The sequence below is a fragment of the Engystomops pustulosus genome, chromosome 2, assembly GCF_040894005.1.
Source record: "Engystomops pustulosus chromosome 2, aEngPut4.maternal, whole genome shotgun sequence".
Taxonomy (NCBI): Eukaryota; Metazoa; Chordata; class Amphibia; order Anura; family Leptodactylidae; genus Engystomops; species Engystomops pustulosus.
Genome location: NC_092412.1, coordinates 178,003,631 through 178,021,430, shown reverse-complemented (window position 1 = coordinate 178,021,430; position 17,800 = coordinate 178,003,631). Strand labels below are relative to the sequence as shown.

Genomic DNA, 17,800 nt, shown 5'->3' with positions numbered 1-17,800 from the left:
CTGTAGGAGATGATTTGATATTAGAAATGCAGTGACGGCTGTAGGAGACGGTTTGATATTAGAAATGCAGTGCCGTCTGTATGAGACGGTTTGATATTAGAAATGCAGTGACGGCTGTAGGAGACTATTTGATATTAGAAATGCAGTGACGGCTGTAGGAGACTATTTGATATTAGAAATGCAGTGACGGCTGTATGAGACGGTTTGATATTAGAAATGCAGTGACGGCTGTATGAGACGGTTTGATATTAGAAATGCAGTGACGGCTGTATGAGACGATTTGATATTAGAAATGCAGTGACGGCTGTATGAGATGATTTGATATTAGAAATGCAGTGACGGCTGTAGGAGAAGGTTTGATATTAGAAATGCAGTGACGGCTGTATGAGATGATTTGATATTAGAAATGCAGTGACGGCTGTATGAGATGGTTTGATTTCTAGCTGTCCCTGTACATAATAGTCTCCTCTCCCTGTCAAGCTGCCCTGAAGTACCCATCTGCTGTCGATTCACATTTTGTCAAAGAATTGGTCAAAGTAAAATAGAAATCAATGATCGTTTATTGTAATTATCCAAACCCACTGTTTGTACAAGCATTGAGTGGTGATCACCTTTATACTGAGGTGGTGAAAAGTTAATTTGAGCTTTTTCTTGTTATAAATATCCTCATATATTAATGCTCAATGCTGAAAAGTGTATTCAAACTGTAGGGATGTCTGTACTTTATTCATTGTCACAGTTGGATGGTCAATGAACAAAGGCATGCATTCCAGTCTGATAGGAAAACAGAATCCAATGCTATTCCATAATTGCACTTTTTTGGAGCTGGAATTCAACTGCTTGAATCAATCATGAGGATAATTCTTCACTTTTTCTTCCAGTGACTAATAAACAGTGGTGAATCCTTATGAACACAGGTACAATTAAGCACAATGGGGTAGGCCACAGCAAAAACCGGCATTTGTTAGTCAACCTTGTAGTAGCAAATCTACAACTTCAGTACCTCACAGAAATCACAGTACGTCTGAACCTATAGTAGTACATAAAAACCAAAAACAAAATTTCATTAAAAAAAATATTATATATATTCTGCCACTTTTCTGAAAGGGATGGCTCTGATCCCAGGTCAGAATAACGTGCAGAGATATGTGCTCCAGTAAAGAATACTGAAATGTTCTCATTGACCTCGATTTCTTTCTGGCTGTCCCTGAGCGGTGCACAGTCTAGGGACTTTAGACGTGATGTGTCAGAAATGGACCAGTCCCTGCTCTTAAAGTTGGTGGTATCTGACACAACATTCAGATTCTAAAACTTTTGCTTTTCGTTGGAGTGTATTTTAACTATTATTATTTAGTTAACAACCTTAAAATTTCTGCACATTTTACACAAAAGCCACCATTTTGAACAGAGACAAAGCATAGAAGCTTGATAGAGATAAAGACAATCACATTTTACAAATAAATTTAAATTATATACATTTCTATCCATATACAAGTCTGCTAATATACAAATAATCTGTACAGGGCTGATCACAGGTTCAGTCATTAGTCTATAAATAAACAGACATCGGACATAGCACCCACACACAAATGCTTCAAAGAAAGTCCAAATGAGTGAGTGAACGGTAATGCAGGAGGCACTGGTGCAAATGGTACACGCCTCTTCCTGCTAGCAGGATTTCTGGAGTGTTAGGCCATGGAGCAGAGTCCGTCTTATCGACGATAGTGGTTGGGGGCATCTGCAAACATATATTTCAGTCTGTAAGCTTCTGCCAAGAGAAGGCCTATTTCTTCATTGCCCCAGTGAATTGTAGGCAGATTCTGGAGCAGCATAAGTAATCCCTAAAAATACAAAAAAGGATATAAATGGAAGGTTCAAATGCAAGATATATTTTAAGTTCATGTTTAAAGTGTAACCGTCATTTCGAAAAAATTTTGATATGTTGTAGGGCAGGTAATTTTAAGCCCTTTTGCAATTGGATTAGTTTCCCAAATCTTGCTCCTTCTTGTATTCTGCAGACTTCCCCTAGATGGCAGTGACTGCTCAGATAGCTGTTACTATGGACATTCCAGAAAGAAAACTATGGAACAGGAGACACGCCCCCTCCCTGCACACAGCTGTTACCTCATGGCTCAGTGCTGCAGCACTCATGTGCAGGGAGAAGCCCAACCTAATGTAATAACCAAGCACCTTTATCTTCTCTCTCCTCAGCTTTCCCTACACTTATACACATATAATCCACAGACAGAAACTGCAGCCTCCCCCCTCCCCCCATCACCTCACACAAGGAAGAGGCAGGAGACACAATCTCCAAGTCTTCGTGCTGTGCCCTCATGTGCTGTGCCGGAGTGCTATATAGATGGATAGATAGATAGATATTACATAGATAGCTCTGGTGTGATTGGTCAGCAGAAGGGGCTTGTGATGAAGTGACAGGAGGCAGGCCACGCCCCTCTATCTTGATGATTGTAGGTTTTTTTGAGAGCTGGAAACTCTGGTTGCTATGGTCCAAAAAAGATACTAAACAAAGACCAAGAGGCAAAATATTTTGAGGAATGATTCCCAGGGACACCGGGAGTAGAATTATGTATTTTAGGTTTTTTTTTGTTCAGAATGACGGTTACACTTTAAGGCATGTGATGGGTAACACATTAGTCCTGAATTACAGGCATCACAGCATTTTGTTGAATTCAAACACATCCTACAAAGGAGAAACACAAACTAAATACTAGAACAGCAGCCCATAAAAGCGGTTTTCTATGGACTATGCAGTGGAGACGTCATCAGCAGACGATGTGTCACAGTGTGGGAGGAGTGGATGGTGGGTAGGGACGTGCAGGGGTTGCTTGTTTTCTGTTGAACAAATTTAAATTCACAGGAAAGGTTTTTAATATTCCATGCCATGGGAAGCGGGAACAAAAATCCAAATGCAGTGAAATGTCTCCTTCCCTCTTTGGTTCGGTACGGTACAATCACAGGGATTCCAAATTTATAAAAGTTCTATAAGGTTTTCATACATTTATAAAAATTAAAAACTGTACAAAAAATAAAATTCTTCATTTTTCTTCTAGTTCTAAACTGTTTTATACTTCTGTGTACGGTTTTTTGCAAGATAAGAGGACTATTCAATGCTACCATTTTGCGTACTGTACGGACTTTTGATCACTTTTTATTAAATCTTTTATATGTTGCAAAATGTCGGAAAAGTGTCATTTTTGATTGGTCACTATTTTTGTTTTTAATTTTTTACATTTATTTTTTTTAAATTATCTATTTTGTTTTACTATTTTTCAGACCCTCTAGAGTACTTTAACCTGAGGTTGTCCGATTGATCCTACCATATACGTCACACGTCTTTAAGGGATTAATATATGTAACCGTGTGGGTACTGCTCTGTGAGCAAAACAGTTGTTGAGCATCTCGTGCTGAATTGAACTCAGAGATTTGCATGGATACAGGTGCATTCCACAACATGTTTTACTGCCTTTGAATGTAAAACTATTCCATGCTGTGCACTGGGAAGCTGGAAAAATCCATTTTCTTTGTTCGATGTATGGGATATGCTGACCTTTTTTCCCCCCACCATTTTGGGGACTATACACTGACTGATCACTTTTTATTGAAATTCGCATTATGTTGAAAAATGGCAAATAAAGGGATTCAGATGCTCCAAGCAAGATGGCGGAGTACATGTGGATTTAAATGCTGCAGGCATTCCGCAGCAAATGCCCAGTATACATGAAGACGGCTAAGCTTGTAAGCCCTCTTCATACTTCCTTGCTGACATCGTTAAGTGTCCTTAAAGGAGTTGGCCACATTGTTACAGTTACATTGTAATTTTTTTACAGTGTGTGTCAACAGGATATTAGGTAATTTGCCAATATACGTCTATTAAAAGTTTTTCTGTGTTTTCTTGATACGTAAAATGAAGCCTCCTGTCAGCCAGACATAAAATGGGTGCTGATGGAGGGTCATGTGATCTCCATCTGTCCATGAATAATCACCCTGATCAAGATCCTGGTAGGGCGATTGTTCACAGCAGATAGAGTACATGACCATTTTATGGTAATACTAGTGACGGGTTCCCATAGAGTCCTATTAACTGAAACCCTTCTTTTAGCTTAAAAAAAAAAGGTGTCCCTTGCATCCCCACAAATCAACTTTATATTAAATGGCATATGTCCTGTCCAACCAACCCCTTCCATCTACTCCTCCCCATTCCCCATGCCATTTCTCAGCATGTCATTTGACCAGGATTATGTAATCTTAGGTCCAGTTTTGTTTGCAACATTTTCCCCATGTAGGCATCTCATCACATGAAATCACTGCATGCCTTCATGGACTACTACTCCTGGACAGCCTCCAAAGAGGCATGCTGTGATTTAATGTGATCAGTTACATACATAGGGTAGCAGCTGCAAATTTAACAGGACCTTAAATTACATCACCGTGGTCACATGACATGAATGATGTAACAGAGTTCTCTCTCAATGTTCCACAGAGCAGCAGGGCAATGCCTGGCTCTAGAGCCTTTTCAGGCCACATCACTAAGGAGTTAAACATCACTTGACCCTCCATCTCCGTCCATTTTATGTATAGAGATGTCAGGCTGATGATGTAAGATAGGAGTCTTCACTTCACATATCAAGAAAGTGGTGCAGAACTTTTAATAGCTGTGTATTGGTAACTACGCAATATCCTGGCCCCCAAAAAACATGAGGTAAAAGTGGTCAACCCCTGCAAGTATTTATTTTGTGTGGGTTAATTTGCATGGCAAGTTCTCTTTAATACTAAGCAGGTCAGCAAGTCACCTCCGCCAATGTAGCACTATTGAGTCTTGCGTTGCCTGACTATAGTCAGTCAAATGAAAAATTTACATGTCACATATGAATTTTATTGATTTGATGTATCCTTCACATCACACATCCAGTACATACCTGAAAATCTACTTCATCAAGAATTTCTTTGCGCCATTTAATGAGAAATGCCGCACATACATAAAGGTGGAAATGTGAGAAGCCTTCTGGTTCTGCCTGTGAAAACAGAAAATGGAATATGACATTACTTACACGTAAAGTCGCAAATTGTTTATTTAACCCCTTAAGGACGCAGCCATTTTGTAGCTTAAGGCTCAGCCCCAATATTCTGACATGCATCGCTTTATATGGTTATAACTTGTGAACACTGTTACTTATCAAAATTATATCATTGCGTTTTCAGGCAGATAGATTTACCATCTAAATAAGTTGCTGAATAACATTTCTGATTTGTCTACTTTACATTTTCATAATTTTTGAAATGTCTGGATAATTTATTTTGATGTAACGCGGCTTACAAATTGAATAGCAATTTTCCGTAATTTTCAGAATTGACTATTTTGGGAATAAATACTGTTTTGAATGAAATTTTAGATATTCAAACATCAAAACCCCTTATATAACCAACCCATTTTCAAATCTGCACCCCTCAAACTATCAGAAACAGCTTTTAGGAAGATCATTAACCCCTTGAGATCTTCATAGTAACTGAATCAAAATGGAGGTGAAATTTAGAATGGTGAATTTAGCCATAAAATTTACACATTTCCAAAAGAAAAAAAGAGAAAACCCATCTTACAATTTGTTCTATAATTTCTCCTCAGTACAGAGACCCACCTCATGTGGCCGTTACTTGTTTCGTTATTGGGGCCATGTGACAGCATTTTTTTTGTGGGATGAGATGCTTTTTCCAGTGTTACCATTTTGGGGTTGGTATCCCCTTTTGTTGAAAATTTAGGACTTTTTTTTTTTGAGGGCAGGAGTAGAAAAGCATCAATTCTGTACCAGATTTTTTTTTTTTGGTGTTCACTGTAAAGCCTAATAATCATGTTATCATTATTCTATGGGTAGATACGATTATGGGGATACCAGACATGAATATTTTTCTTACGTTTTACTAAATTTGCCAAATGTGGGGAAAAATATATCATTTTCTAAGTGGCAGAACATTTTTACTTTTTTGGCTATGGAGCTGGTTGATGGCTTGTTTGTTGCGGGACATGTTGTACTTTGCAACAGTATCATTCTGGAGCACATATATTTTTGATCACTTTTTATAGCATTTTTAGTGGTATGAAAAAGGTAAAAATCATAATTTTGGGCAGGTTATTAAGAGCTTTTTTAAGGGCGTTCATCGTGCGGGTTCAATAATTATTTACCTTTATTCTACGTGTTGTTACAGACGTGATGATACTATATATATTTTTTGCCTTATATGTCTCTTTATATGTTATGGGGCTTATGGGCATTTTTATTGATTTATTACTTAAATTTTTTTATTGAATAACTTTTTTTTTTTTTACTAGTTCCACCATGGGACATAAACTAGCAATCATCTGATTGTTCACGATAATACTCTTTTTGGAAACAAAATTCTTCATTTTTAAAGTTTTAAATGTTCTGCTTTCCAAGCAGATAGTTAAACTACCCACTATTTCTGGAATATCTGCTTTATGATTACATGGTTTTTTATGTGCCCTCTCAATTTTCTAGGATGTTATGAGGCTTAGAACTTTAGCTGCGATTTTTCTAATTTTCAGTAAACTCACCAAAGTTCACGTTTTAAAGGACAACTCGGCTTTAAAGTAACTTTGAAAGGCCTAAATTATAGTAAAACCCCATAAAGTATCCCACTATAGAAATGACAAACCTCCACATATGTAAAACAACTTCTATTAAGTATATTAACCCTTTAAGTTTTTCACATGGGTTAAAACCAAATGGAAGTGCTATTTAGAAACTTTTGAATTTGTTTTGGAAAATACATTCATTTAGGTTAAAAATTACACTTTCATAAGAATTAAATGATGATATGGTCTACAAAGTTTGATGCCCAATTTATCCTGAGTATACCAATGAAAAATAATATTTTATCTTTATTCTCGGGTTCGCTACGATTATGGCGATAGCTCATTTATATAGTTTTTTTTATGTTTACTCAATTTTACTGAGCAAAACCAATATTGGAGAAAATCACATTTTTTTTAGTCTTTCTTAATTAACAAGAACAAGTCAACAGGATATATAGTGCTGACAGTGAGAAATAATCACACTAAAATACAATAAATCAAAGTACCTGGTAAGTATCCCACAATCGTATAGTACATCTTAATGGAAGTTCCCTCATCAGTAGATTATTCATCCATCGAAAGGCAAACTGGAGATATTCCACTTCATATTTCTGAAGATGACTATGTACCTGTCCTGTTAAATTAAATAAAACGCAACGTGAGATGGTAAACCACCACTCTAATTACTGAAGAGAACAGACATGCCGTGTTCAGTCCAGTTTGGTCTGGAAAATCTCGAAAGCCCAGACTCAGTTTCTTGGACCAAACCCGCAAATGCCCTTAGGCTACCGTATATACATGAGTAGAAGCCGACCCGAGTATAAGCAGAGACCCCTAATTTTACCACCAAAAACTTGGAAAACCCATTGACTGGAGTATAAGCAGAGGGTGGGAAATGCATTGGTCACAGCCTCCATTATATAGCCAGGCAGCCCCCGTGTAGCATACAGCCAGCCAGCCAGCCCAGCACATAAAAAAAATTAAATTGACATACTCTCCCTCCGGCACCCCGATCCTTGGTGCGGCTCCTCTTCTTTCTTCTCTATGCTGTAGTAGCCGGCAGAGACGCGTCCATGCGATCTGCCAGCCGGCGCACACTATGAAGTCATCAGCGGCAACACCGCCGCATCATTGTGTGCACCAAAAGATCGAGTGGGCGCGTCTCTGCTGGCTACTACAGCATAGAGAAGATAGAAGAGGACCCGCGCCGAGGATCGGGAGCAGCAGGGCGAGTATGAAAGGGTTTTTTAATTGACTCGTGTAAAAGCCGAGGGGAGGTTTTTCAGCACATTTTTGTGCTGAAAAACTCTGCTTATACACAAATATATACGGTATTAGAAAAAAAAATGCATTTCACACAAAAATGGCAAAACCTGACATTAAGGAGTGACCAAACATGTGTTTAAAGAAGACCTGTCACCAGATTTTGATCACCCCTGACTAACGATCACTGCTGATAAAGGGTTACAAGTCCTCCCCATATCACCAAAAAGTAGCGTCCAGTAAGGCACTGCACCTTAACTACAGACTTTTCTGATATGCAAATAAGCTTTTCTGACTCATGTCACCTGGCTGTGACTCTTCCCTCTCTCAGGCTGGCAGTGAACTACGCCCCATTATTTTGACTGACAACTCTGTCTCTACAAATAACTGCTCGGCCCCCTTGTACTTAGGGACTGTGCTAATATACAACTACAGCTTTATGCCTGGCAAGTATAAAGCCATCAACATAAGGCGGTTATTCCTTAAAATACAAATGCAACAAGAAGGGGAGGGCTCCAGAGCCATTTTATTGTTGGATGCAGCCAAAGCATTCGACAATGTCCAATGGCCTTTCCTTTTGGCAGTAATGAAAAAAAATGGGATTCGGGCCACGTTTTATAAAGTGTATGCAAATGCTATATGGGGCGCCCAGAGCACAAATTAGAGCCAATGGTCTTCTGTCTACACCATTCTGCCTCCATAGAGGCACAAGCACGGCTGCCCATTATCCCCATTCCTTTTTGCACTGGCGTGCCTAATTAGAGCCTCTTCTAACATACATGGTTTCAAATATGGGGAGTTGGTGGAACGTATAGCACTATATGTGGACGACATGTTGCCATTTCTAAGGGATGTTGCTAGGTCACTGGGTCCCACTATGAGCCTACTCTCTAACTCACACCCCCTGGAGGAAGCGACGGCGAAACGTGCGTTGGTGTGCTGTGGCCGTGGTCTCATCTTATTGGTTTAGACAATTTTGGCTACATGCAACACCCTGGTGGGTAATACAACTGGTTACAGCCAAATTGTATATACTGTTATGTGTTTGATACTTGGATAGTATTTCTCATGTACTGTAATACTATTGACCATCGCCACATTTTTTGTTTTGTGGTTTTTAATGTGTGCTTTTAACCCGGTTTTCTTGATGGCCAATTAATAAAGTTTGTATATTGTTTACAATGAATTGAGTATTACGAAATATGATTTATTTTTGGATCCTACATACTTCTATTGGTATTGCATGCTTTTGATTAGTAACCATCAACTGGCACAAGTCTGTGTTAATGCCTTTAGAACCCATGTCGGAAGACATAGATCTGCAGACGCAAACGGTTCCCAAATGTAAATACTTGGACATATGGATCTCGCCCAGGGTGCAGGAGTACATAATCTTGGGCTATTGTTAGAAAGGTCGACAGCCAAGGAAGACGCTTGGTGTAAACTTCCCCTGTCTGTCATAGGGAGAACAATTTTTTGCAAGATTGTGCTTAGGTCCCAATTTCTATACATTTTACACAACTCACCCGTATGGATTCCAGTGCACTCGTTTACTAAAATACAGAGGTTATTCAAATCTCTAAGGTGGCGTAAGAAAACACCAAGGATAAACCTGGAGACTGCAAAGGGCTAAAGATCGGGGGGTTGGTGGTCCCCAACCCCTGGTTATATTTCCTGGCCTCGCAACTCCAGCATTTTAAAGGTTGGGGTCAAACTGAGAGTCAGGGCACCTATGACAAACTGTTAAAACATCTGGGTGGAGGGTGGAGGCCCCCACTGTACATTCTTGAGCTGGGGGCACAGGGTAGGCCACCAGACCATATACCTACAATAACACTGATAAGTAATATGTGGCAGAAGGTTAAATTAATTATGAAAATAGAGGGTTACACTCCTTTCACTCCACCATGGCGGAATCTGAGCCTAAGGAAAGTAATGAGATTAGAGTGCTTCAGGAGGTGGGAGAATAAAGGTATCCATACTTTAACCCAACTATTTGAAGGAGGGGTGGTGAAAACAATTCAACATTAAGAGTTCAACCTTTCACATGATCTCATTATCAATACTCAGGCATGCCCTAGATGTGCAAAAGAGAGGGGCTGTGGTACATACCAGTAAGCACAAGATCATAGAATATTTAACCATTGCAGACGGGACCAAGTGGTACATCTCTAGAATATATACCATACTGCTTGAAGAGTGCCACAAACAAAAACCCCTTATTGTCCATAATAAATGGAAGGAGGACATAGGACCAGTTGTCGGATATACTGGAGAGAGTTCCCTTGCTAACACCATGTGAAGCCCACCGATTGTCACACCTTTACTTGTTACACAGGGTATATCGCACACGGCAATGGTTGTTCAGGACGGCCTTCGCAGTGATGCCAGTTGCCCTAGGTGTGGAAGAGATAGTGCACACTTAATGCACATGGTGTGGGGGTGCCAGAGATTAGGGCAATTCTGGAAAGGCGTATTGAACCTCATCTCACGAGTGTTTGGAATGGTTCTGTCACCTACTCCTATTGTTTGTGTTTTGGGCAAAGTAGATAGCAATAACATATCAGATGGTACATTGTTAGGGGTCAGCAAAATGCCAGGAAACTTTTGGCCATATATAGGCTACGCCTGATGCTCCAGACAGAGACATTCATAAAAAAAAATAAATAATGTAATTTGACTGGAAAAAGGCGTTTATTGTAAATGGAAAGCAAATACAAAGTTTGAACATGTATGGGGTCCCTGGATAGATACTCCTGGCTTGCCATCAACACACCTTCTTTGCAATCCACTTACAGCATTTCTTTGAATACACAAGGCTCATTGTAAACCTGCTGCATAATGTTTCGAGAATTACTGTATAAGCTGTACTTTATAACATCCTGGAAGTCTAATATATGCTATGCATACAATGCAACTTGTCAGGACTGTTCGGGAGGAGGGGGGGAATGTTTGTAAAAATGTTAAAAAATGTTTAATAAAAAAAAAAAAATACAACTACAGACATAAAAAGCTCTATGTACATAGGGGAAATATTGTGTAAATTTTTTTATTACACTGTGCCTTGTTACATTTATGCCATGTGACCAGAGTGACATCACCGTAGGTCCTTAGGTGATCACGTAAAATCGCAGCAGCCTCCATGGATGATGGGTAGGAGTAGAAGTTACTATTTTACTCGTATTAGTTAATAGGCCACTATAGAAACCTGTCACTAGCTGTATAAGTGCAAATGTGGTGACATGTTCCCTTTTAGAGATAAAGCAGAACAACAAATATATCTTCATCACAAAAAAACAAAACAAAACGTATTAATAAGATAAATATGAACAGACCGTCTATTCTGCCCACAAGTTCTTCAAGGGCCTTCACATTTTTCTGAATTCCAGGTTGAGCAAATGTGTAGTTGTCCTTAGGAAAAAAGAAAAAAAAAAGGTAAAATAAGAGTTACCATGAAAAAAAGTTAAACAAAAAATGTAAAACTTGAAGTTGGCAGATGGCCTGAAAGCCTTTTCTATGGAAACAATGGGGCAGATAAAGGAAAAGAGTCTATTAGCTGGTGTAACATTCCATAAGACAGTATTATACTGCTCCAGAATGATCAGTGTCTGTTTCTTGATGATATATCTGCTGTACTTTTGGACTGTCTAGTTTACACCTCCTATTAGTTGGCCCATTTTATGGCTAACAATTGTTGCCAAAGCCACCTCCTTTTTGGTACAGTTTGTGAAAACATCAAAAAATTGTTTACTTCATATAAGTGTAGTATATCTTCTGCACCCACGGCATGGTTGATGTATACACAAGTAGATCCTCTCAACATAAAGGCCATTGAAGTGGCAGCGGCTTATTATAGCAGAAACAGGGTATGTGTCGCTGAATCGGCATCAGGAAGCACCGGGTATCAGTGGTTATAGTGTGCTCCAATCACGTGCGTTAACCTGTTAAATGCTGCAAACTGCCTTTAAGGGGATTCCTCTTCCCTTGACGACCCCCACCGTGCCGTTGCCATCTCGTCTGACAGGCCCATCACATTCCCTAATTGCATGTAACTTTCACTTTCTTTCACTTATTTCGCCTTCTGTCTATGTAATCCTACATAACTTAATCCCATTAAACAGGTTATTCTGCAGACTGGATTCTGTGCATATCGATAGCAGCTGGTGACTAGTTCATTTAGCATTATTTATTTATCGCCTAAAGAATGTCTGGTCCATAGCACAAGTCATCTTCTGCGTCACCCCTTCATCCTCAGAAGCTCTTGCGAGCAGGGCCTTCATTCCTATTATTTCATCTGTTATTGTAGTATACCAGTATACTAGTATAGTATTCTGCGGCTGCCTTTGAAACCGGCTTTTGTTTCAAAACAAGTACACACCGCTGCCGGCCCCAAACATCAGTGCAGCCCGAGACTGACAATTCAGTGGGTAATGCTGTGATGCACTACAAGGCACAGCCATCCCACAGGTAAAAGCACCACTCTCCTTGCAGCTCGTTGTACCCACTCAACCCAGAGAGAAGCTCAAATATGGAATGTGGAATATGATAAAGTTATATAAATAAAACATGACCATTTATTATTATTACTACTATGGGTCTGTTGAGGACCCCAAGGATATATATAGACCGTGCCTAAAAGAATCTGTCAGACGGGCAGAATCTTACAGTGCATATGTCAGCCTATGCATCTACATAGGCTGAAAGTCTAATACCCTGTAACACATAAGTATTGCCGGTTATATCATCCCACCAAAAAAAAAAAAAAAGAAGTCATTAAAAAAATTGTGCATTGTAATCCTTTAAAGAGAACCCGTCTGACAAATTAACCCCCTAAACTAAATATATTTTCATAAACTGCCATTAGAGAGCATTGCCTCTATCCCTTCATTGTCCCTCTACATGCTTGTAAACTTACGCAATGAGGTCCTAAAGCTGTATGCAAATGACCTGTGAAATGTCCAATGAGTCATTAGCATATTCAAGCTGTCCAGCTTATTTATGAGTGGGAGGCACAGCCACACCCCCAGTGCATGACTGACAGCCTGTATAATGATGTGAGGTATAATGGTGTAATGGCTGCACACACATGAGCAGGGGGAGGAGAGAGGGGAGGGGGAACAGGGGTGACATCACTGCCTCTGACCATGTGACCAGCCTCATTTACACAATAAAGAAAAGATGATTTTAGAATGATTAATGTATGAATTGACTAGAAAGAGGCTGAGATGGAATCCCTGTGAGCTGCTCCAACAGGTTGTAGTGACAGGACAAGTGACACAGACCTGATGACAGGTGTCCTTTAAGTCATCCTTCAACACCCTCTTCCTCCTCTGTCCTCTAGTAAACCCCCTGCACAGAACGGGTTATAAATGATATGTGTAGGAACATGCAGGGGCATGTAGTTGCAGACTGTCATGATCCCAGCAGTTATGCTTGTGAAAATCTCAGAAGTTAAGATTTTACAGTAAAAATAATATTTTGCGGTAGGACCTGCGGTTGTGTTTAGTGAATGGAAATTATATTCTGCATAACCAAAGTAAAACAATACAGTATGAAAAAAAATGATCAATAGATTGATCATACCTGAATGCCATCTAGTAGCTTACTCATCGACCAGAAACTATCGGCTTCAATGTTCTTCAATGTTTCCGGGGATAATGTGCTGACATCAAAGTTTTCAACATCATCTTCTAAAACCATGAAAAGACAAAATAATAAAGACAGGTGAGTTTGAACATAATATACACCATGCTATAAAACTACATACACTTAAAAATAATCTAAAATGAGGATTTATTCTGTTTCAGGAGAGAGATAGGAACACAATGCTGTTCTTCCATATCTTGGGATTTTCATCTTTAAGCAGAAAGAGAACTTTGAACACGATATTCCACTGAGCTGCAAGGAGTCGCTGGGCAGAGAAGAGTCACACTGGATTGTCCCTTCCTGGGTTTTAATCATAATTTACCATCAATAGTTTGCTCAGCTTTTTATAGCCTATATCAGTGATTTTAAACCAGTGTGCCTTGGCACACTAGTGTGCCGCTACACATGGTCGGGTTTGCCGCGGGGAAAGTTCCCCAAACTATGGTGCCCCCTGTGTTTTGTTTCTCGGCAATGCGCAGCGATGCACAGTCACGGCTTCTTACAATGTAGGAGACGTGTACAATAACACATGTGCAAGCTTTGAACCTCGCGCGACAAAATGACGTCACCAAGGCCGGCGCATCATCCTGAGAGCGGAGAGACTCTCGCATTTTCCCGCCGCCAAGGTAATGCCCACCAAAAATGCTGACTATATGAGCTTTTGCCCGAGTATATGAACTGTTGGCAGAATACTCAGCATATGAGCTGGGTATATATGCTGAGTATATGAGCTGGCACTTGTACTCTGGCCTCATGGCCATGGTACTTCTCATTGTACCCCTTTATTTTGCAGTATATGAGCCACATAATAATCAGCACCATATACTAAAAACAGGGAGAAACTGAGAACTGTTGAGGAAGAGCTTCGTGTTTGTCTTTCCACCATTCCCTCCAGGATATCCCTTTTGTGTTTATCGAAACAGGCCCAGGTTTCACACTGAGTGAGTTAAATAAATTTAGAATCTATATTATTAACTATATGTATAATATGACTGTTTTAGTGTCATTTTGTGCTATTTTGGTTGGTGGTGTGCCCCAGGATTTTCTAAGTATAAAAAGTGTGCAGCGGCTCAAAAAAGGTTGAAAATCACTGGCCTATATGAAATCAAACAAACCAGGAGAGGGAATCCAAATATGACCCCATGACATCACTGTAAAGGGGTCAATGTCCTGGAATGTCACAGTTTTTAGGCCTATATCTTCATAATAGGTTCCATGTCAGACAGAAGTCATGCTTGCTTTTGGCATAGAATGTATACAGCTCTAAACTGAAAGCTATATACCCCAAAAGCATGGAAAGAAGTGCAAGATGACAAAAGTAACAATAAAAGCATCCTCACCCACATGCTCTGTTAAAAACACCACAAAGAAGGGAGTGACCAAGTCATTAATGCCCTGGACATAGCCACTTGCAGGGTGCCGGATGGCCCAGATAAACAATATCCTCTCAAAGATCTGTTGTGGAAGGAGAGCAGGAAAAGCATAGGTTTATTTAGCTAATATAACAGATAGATATTATCTATATAATACTATAATATGCTAACAGACAGCTCAAGCTACAGTTTGTTATTGTTGATATAAAATATCTAAAAACCTAAGTATTGGAGAGAAGTGGGATGGATATCAAAAATTCTAGTAAGCTACAGAGAAGAGTTAGTGCAGATCACTTTTTTCCCCATTTAATGTTAATATATCATTAGTGGAAGTGCGTGTATAAACACACTGCGCGAGAGACTTTACAAGATTTTTCACAGGAATTACTATTTTGTAAATGATCAACTGTCCACTATATAGCCAGATGGATGTAATAGCAAAAGAATGAAATCAGGAAAACTTGTGAAATATCTAGCCTCACAATCTTATCTTGTAAGGATAGGTGCTTTGTGGCCATAGGGGAGATATCTGTCGGCCACAGCGCAAGGCTCCATGCACAAAGACGGGCCAAAAACAGAGGACAGTTTGCAGCATGTTTACGTTGGGTTGAGATAGGAGGGGTGAGCGTATAATAGCGCCCAAATTTTAAGCCGTTTAAAAGAATTTTATTAAAAAAGTGATCAAAAGGTCATACTGTCCTGCAAATGGTAGTAATGAAGACATCAACTTATCATGCAAAAAATTACATCTTACACAGCTCCATACACCAAAATATGAAAAAGTTATTAGCTTCAGAAGAGGGTGAACTAATTTTTTTTTTGTACACAATGTAGTAATTTTTTAAAATGTATTAGTACACTATAAAACTATATAAATTTGCCCAAAGATTAAAGTAGACGTATCATTTGGATTGCAGTAGCAGTCATGTATATGTGCTGAATTGAGATTAGAGTACAGAGCTGGGTAAGGTGCCATTTTGTGTGGGACCAGGTGGTATATTTTTTTTCCATAACATTTTTAAAACTACTGTATATCACCTTTTTTATTAAGTTGATATGGGTGAAAAAGTTCAACACATCTAATAATTATTTTTATATTTGAATAATTGGATGTGGGGATACCCAACATACCCACCATATTTTCATGTGCATTCTAGCATTACAGTCTACCAATACAGCAGACACAAACCTTGTATATAGATCTCCATAAAAGGTTGAGAGAGTATTTGTGTAAAAGCTTTTGGATTAGTGAGGGTTTGAGTGGAATCACTGACAACCCCCACTCAGGCCCTGCTGGGTATTAACAGTCTATTCACCTCCATGGTACAAAACCCACTTTGACAACGGCACTACCACTTTATTCAAACAATGGGCTGAGAAACCCCATTTCTGGGACTGAATTGTGGTAACCACAACTTCCCTTCAAATAATGAGGGAGGATTTTGTATTCCAAAGTGATTTGTCCCCCTAAAAAGTGTGCACTCTTTGTAACCAATTACAAACTGCATGTGAACTGTATAACTCAAATAAAGGTAGTAAACACTCACTTCTTGAACTAATGGCTGCTGAAACAATGGTATTAGGGGATTAGTCCGCGGTATATCAATATGAATCTGCAAGACAAAGGTGCTGATATTATAGAAACACTATCTGCATTGATAAAAAAAAAAAAAAAAAGTTAAAAATTTAATGTAGCCACACATTGTGATCCAAAACAGCTTTCCTCGTAACTTCACCATGCATTTCATACCTGTTTGAGAAAAGTCTCAGTACTCAATGTTTGAAATGGAGACATATTTGTTTTAAAATAATATACAGGGAAAAACAAACAAACAAACAAAAAAAAACAACTAGTACCTGTCGATAAGTATCTTGATGGTGTTCTTCATTACGGGAATCATAATACTGTTCAATAAAACCAAAATATTCTGCACGTTTTCTTTGAAGAGTCATTTGGCGTCTATCTTTATTGGCGGGAAGATAACCCTATAGATGGTAAAACAAGTATCTATAAACACCTGGTAGAAAAGCTTCACCACAAAAAGATAAATGGTGCACACAATGTAAGGTGTGCCTGTAGAATAACTATGAACCACCTCTACACAATGGACCGAGCCGCATCTTCTTAATAATTTAGTACATGTCTAAAATGCACTGACTTTAATAGGTCTCCCTATATGGACATCTGAGGGACAAGGAAGGGAAACATATAGTTCAAGGAACGCTGCACAAGTGAGATACTCGTTTCTAAAAGGTAATTGAAACCCTTTTGCAAAATATAAGAATCCAGAGCTTCCCTCTAAACATCAGGCTTACAAGAACGTCAGCTTCTTTTAACATTATCCATTGTTAAAAAAAAAAAAAAGTAGAGACACAATTACCGATAGGAGTCTCCATGTGATTGGACGCACGTCTCGTGGTATTCCAGGCCAGCTACACTTTCTTAGTTCATCTGAAAGAAAACATATGGTCACTAATGACAGCTACATACACCTTTCAGTGTGAAAAAAAGAGAATGCTGTATCCAAGTTTACAAAACGGAATAGCAGCTGTATTATGGATAAGGCTCCAGTTCTTGTGCCCTTCTTTTTCTTCTGACTTTATTCCTTATTAACATAGTTAATGTAAATCAGCAAGCAGCTGAGAGATACTTGATAAAGTGTATAATAACTTCACTCTTTACAGACAGTATAGATTGTTTCCTTAAAGAGCTGTATCAATTGAAATATGGAGGGTGATAAAGGAATTTTAAAAAACAAAAAGCGTACCTCTTCTGTCCTGCGCTGACGCCTGTCAGTGCTGTGCCCGTTTGTTTACAGAAGCAGACATGCCCATCCATCCAATGCCACGCACCTGGTACAGCACTGAATCTAAGGCTACATTCACACTGCCATATGGGAGACGTATATAC

At 39.1% G+C, this 17,800-nt stretch overlaps 1 protein-coding gene across 2 annotated transcripts in view; it reads right to left on the bottom strand.

The window, feature by feature from the left end:
- Window positions 1-537: 537 nt before the first annotated feature.
- The window catches only part of TBC1D22B (TBC1 domain family member 22B), a 32,906-nt gene continuing 15,643 nt past the window's right edge, over window positions 538-17,800 (bottom strand). For both annotated transcript variants that reach the window (XM_072137411.1, XM_072137412.1), the window contains exons 5-13: window positions 17,271-17,341; window positions 16,747-16,875; window positions 16,437-16,502; window positions 14,857-14,971; window positions 13,454-13,560; window positions 11,206-11,281; window positions 7,114-7,241; window positions 4,938-5,033; window positions 538-1,841 (exon numbers count right to left, since the gene is read on the bottom strand). In XM_072137411.1, coding sequence (XP_071993512.1) covers window positions 1,713-1,841; window positions 4,938-5,033; window positions 7,114-7,241; window positions 11,206-11,281; window positions 13,454-13,560; window positions 14,857-14,971; window positions 16,437-16,502; window positions 16,747-16,875; window positions 17,271-17,341 — 917 coding nt within the window. In that variant the 3' untranslated portion in view covers window positions 538-1,712. The remainder of the gene's footprint in view (window positions 1,842-4,937; window positions 5,034-7,113; window positions 7,242-11,205; window positions 11,282-13,453; window positions 13,561-14,856; window positions 14,972-16,436; window positions 16,503-16,746; window positions 16,876-17,270; window positions 17,342-17,800) is intronic.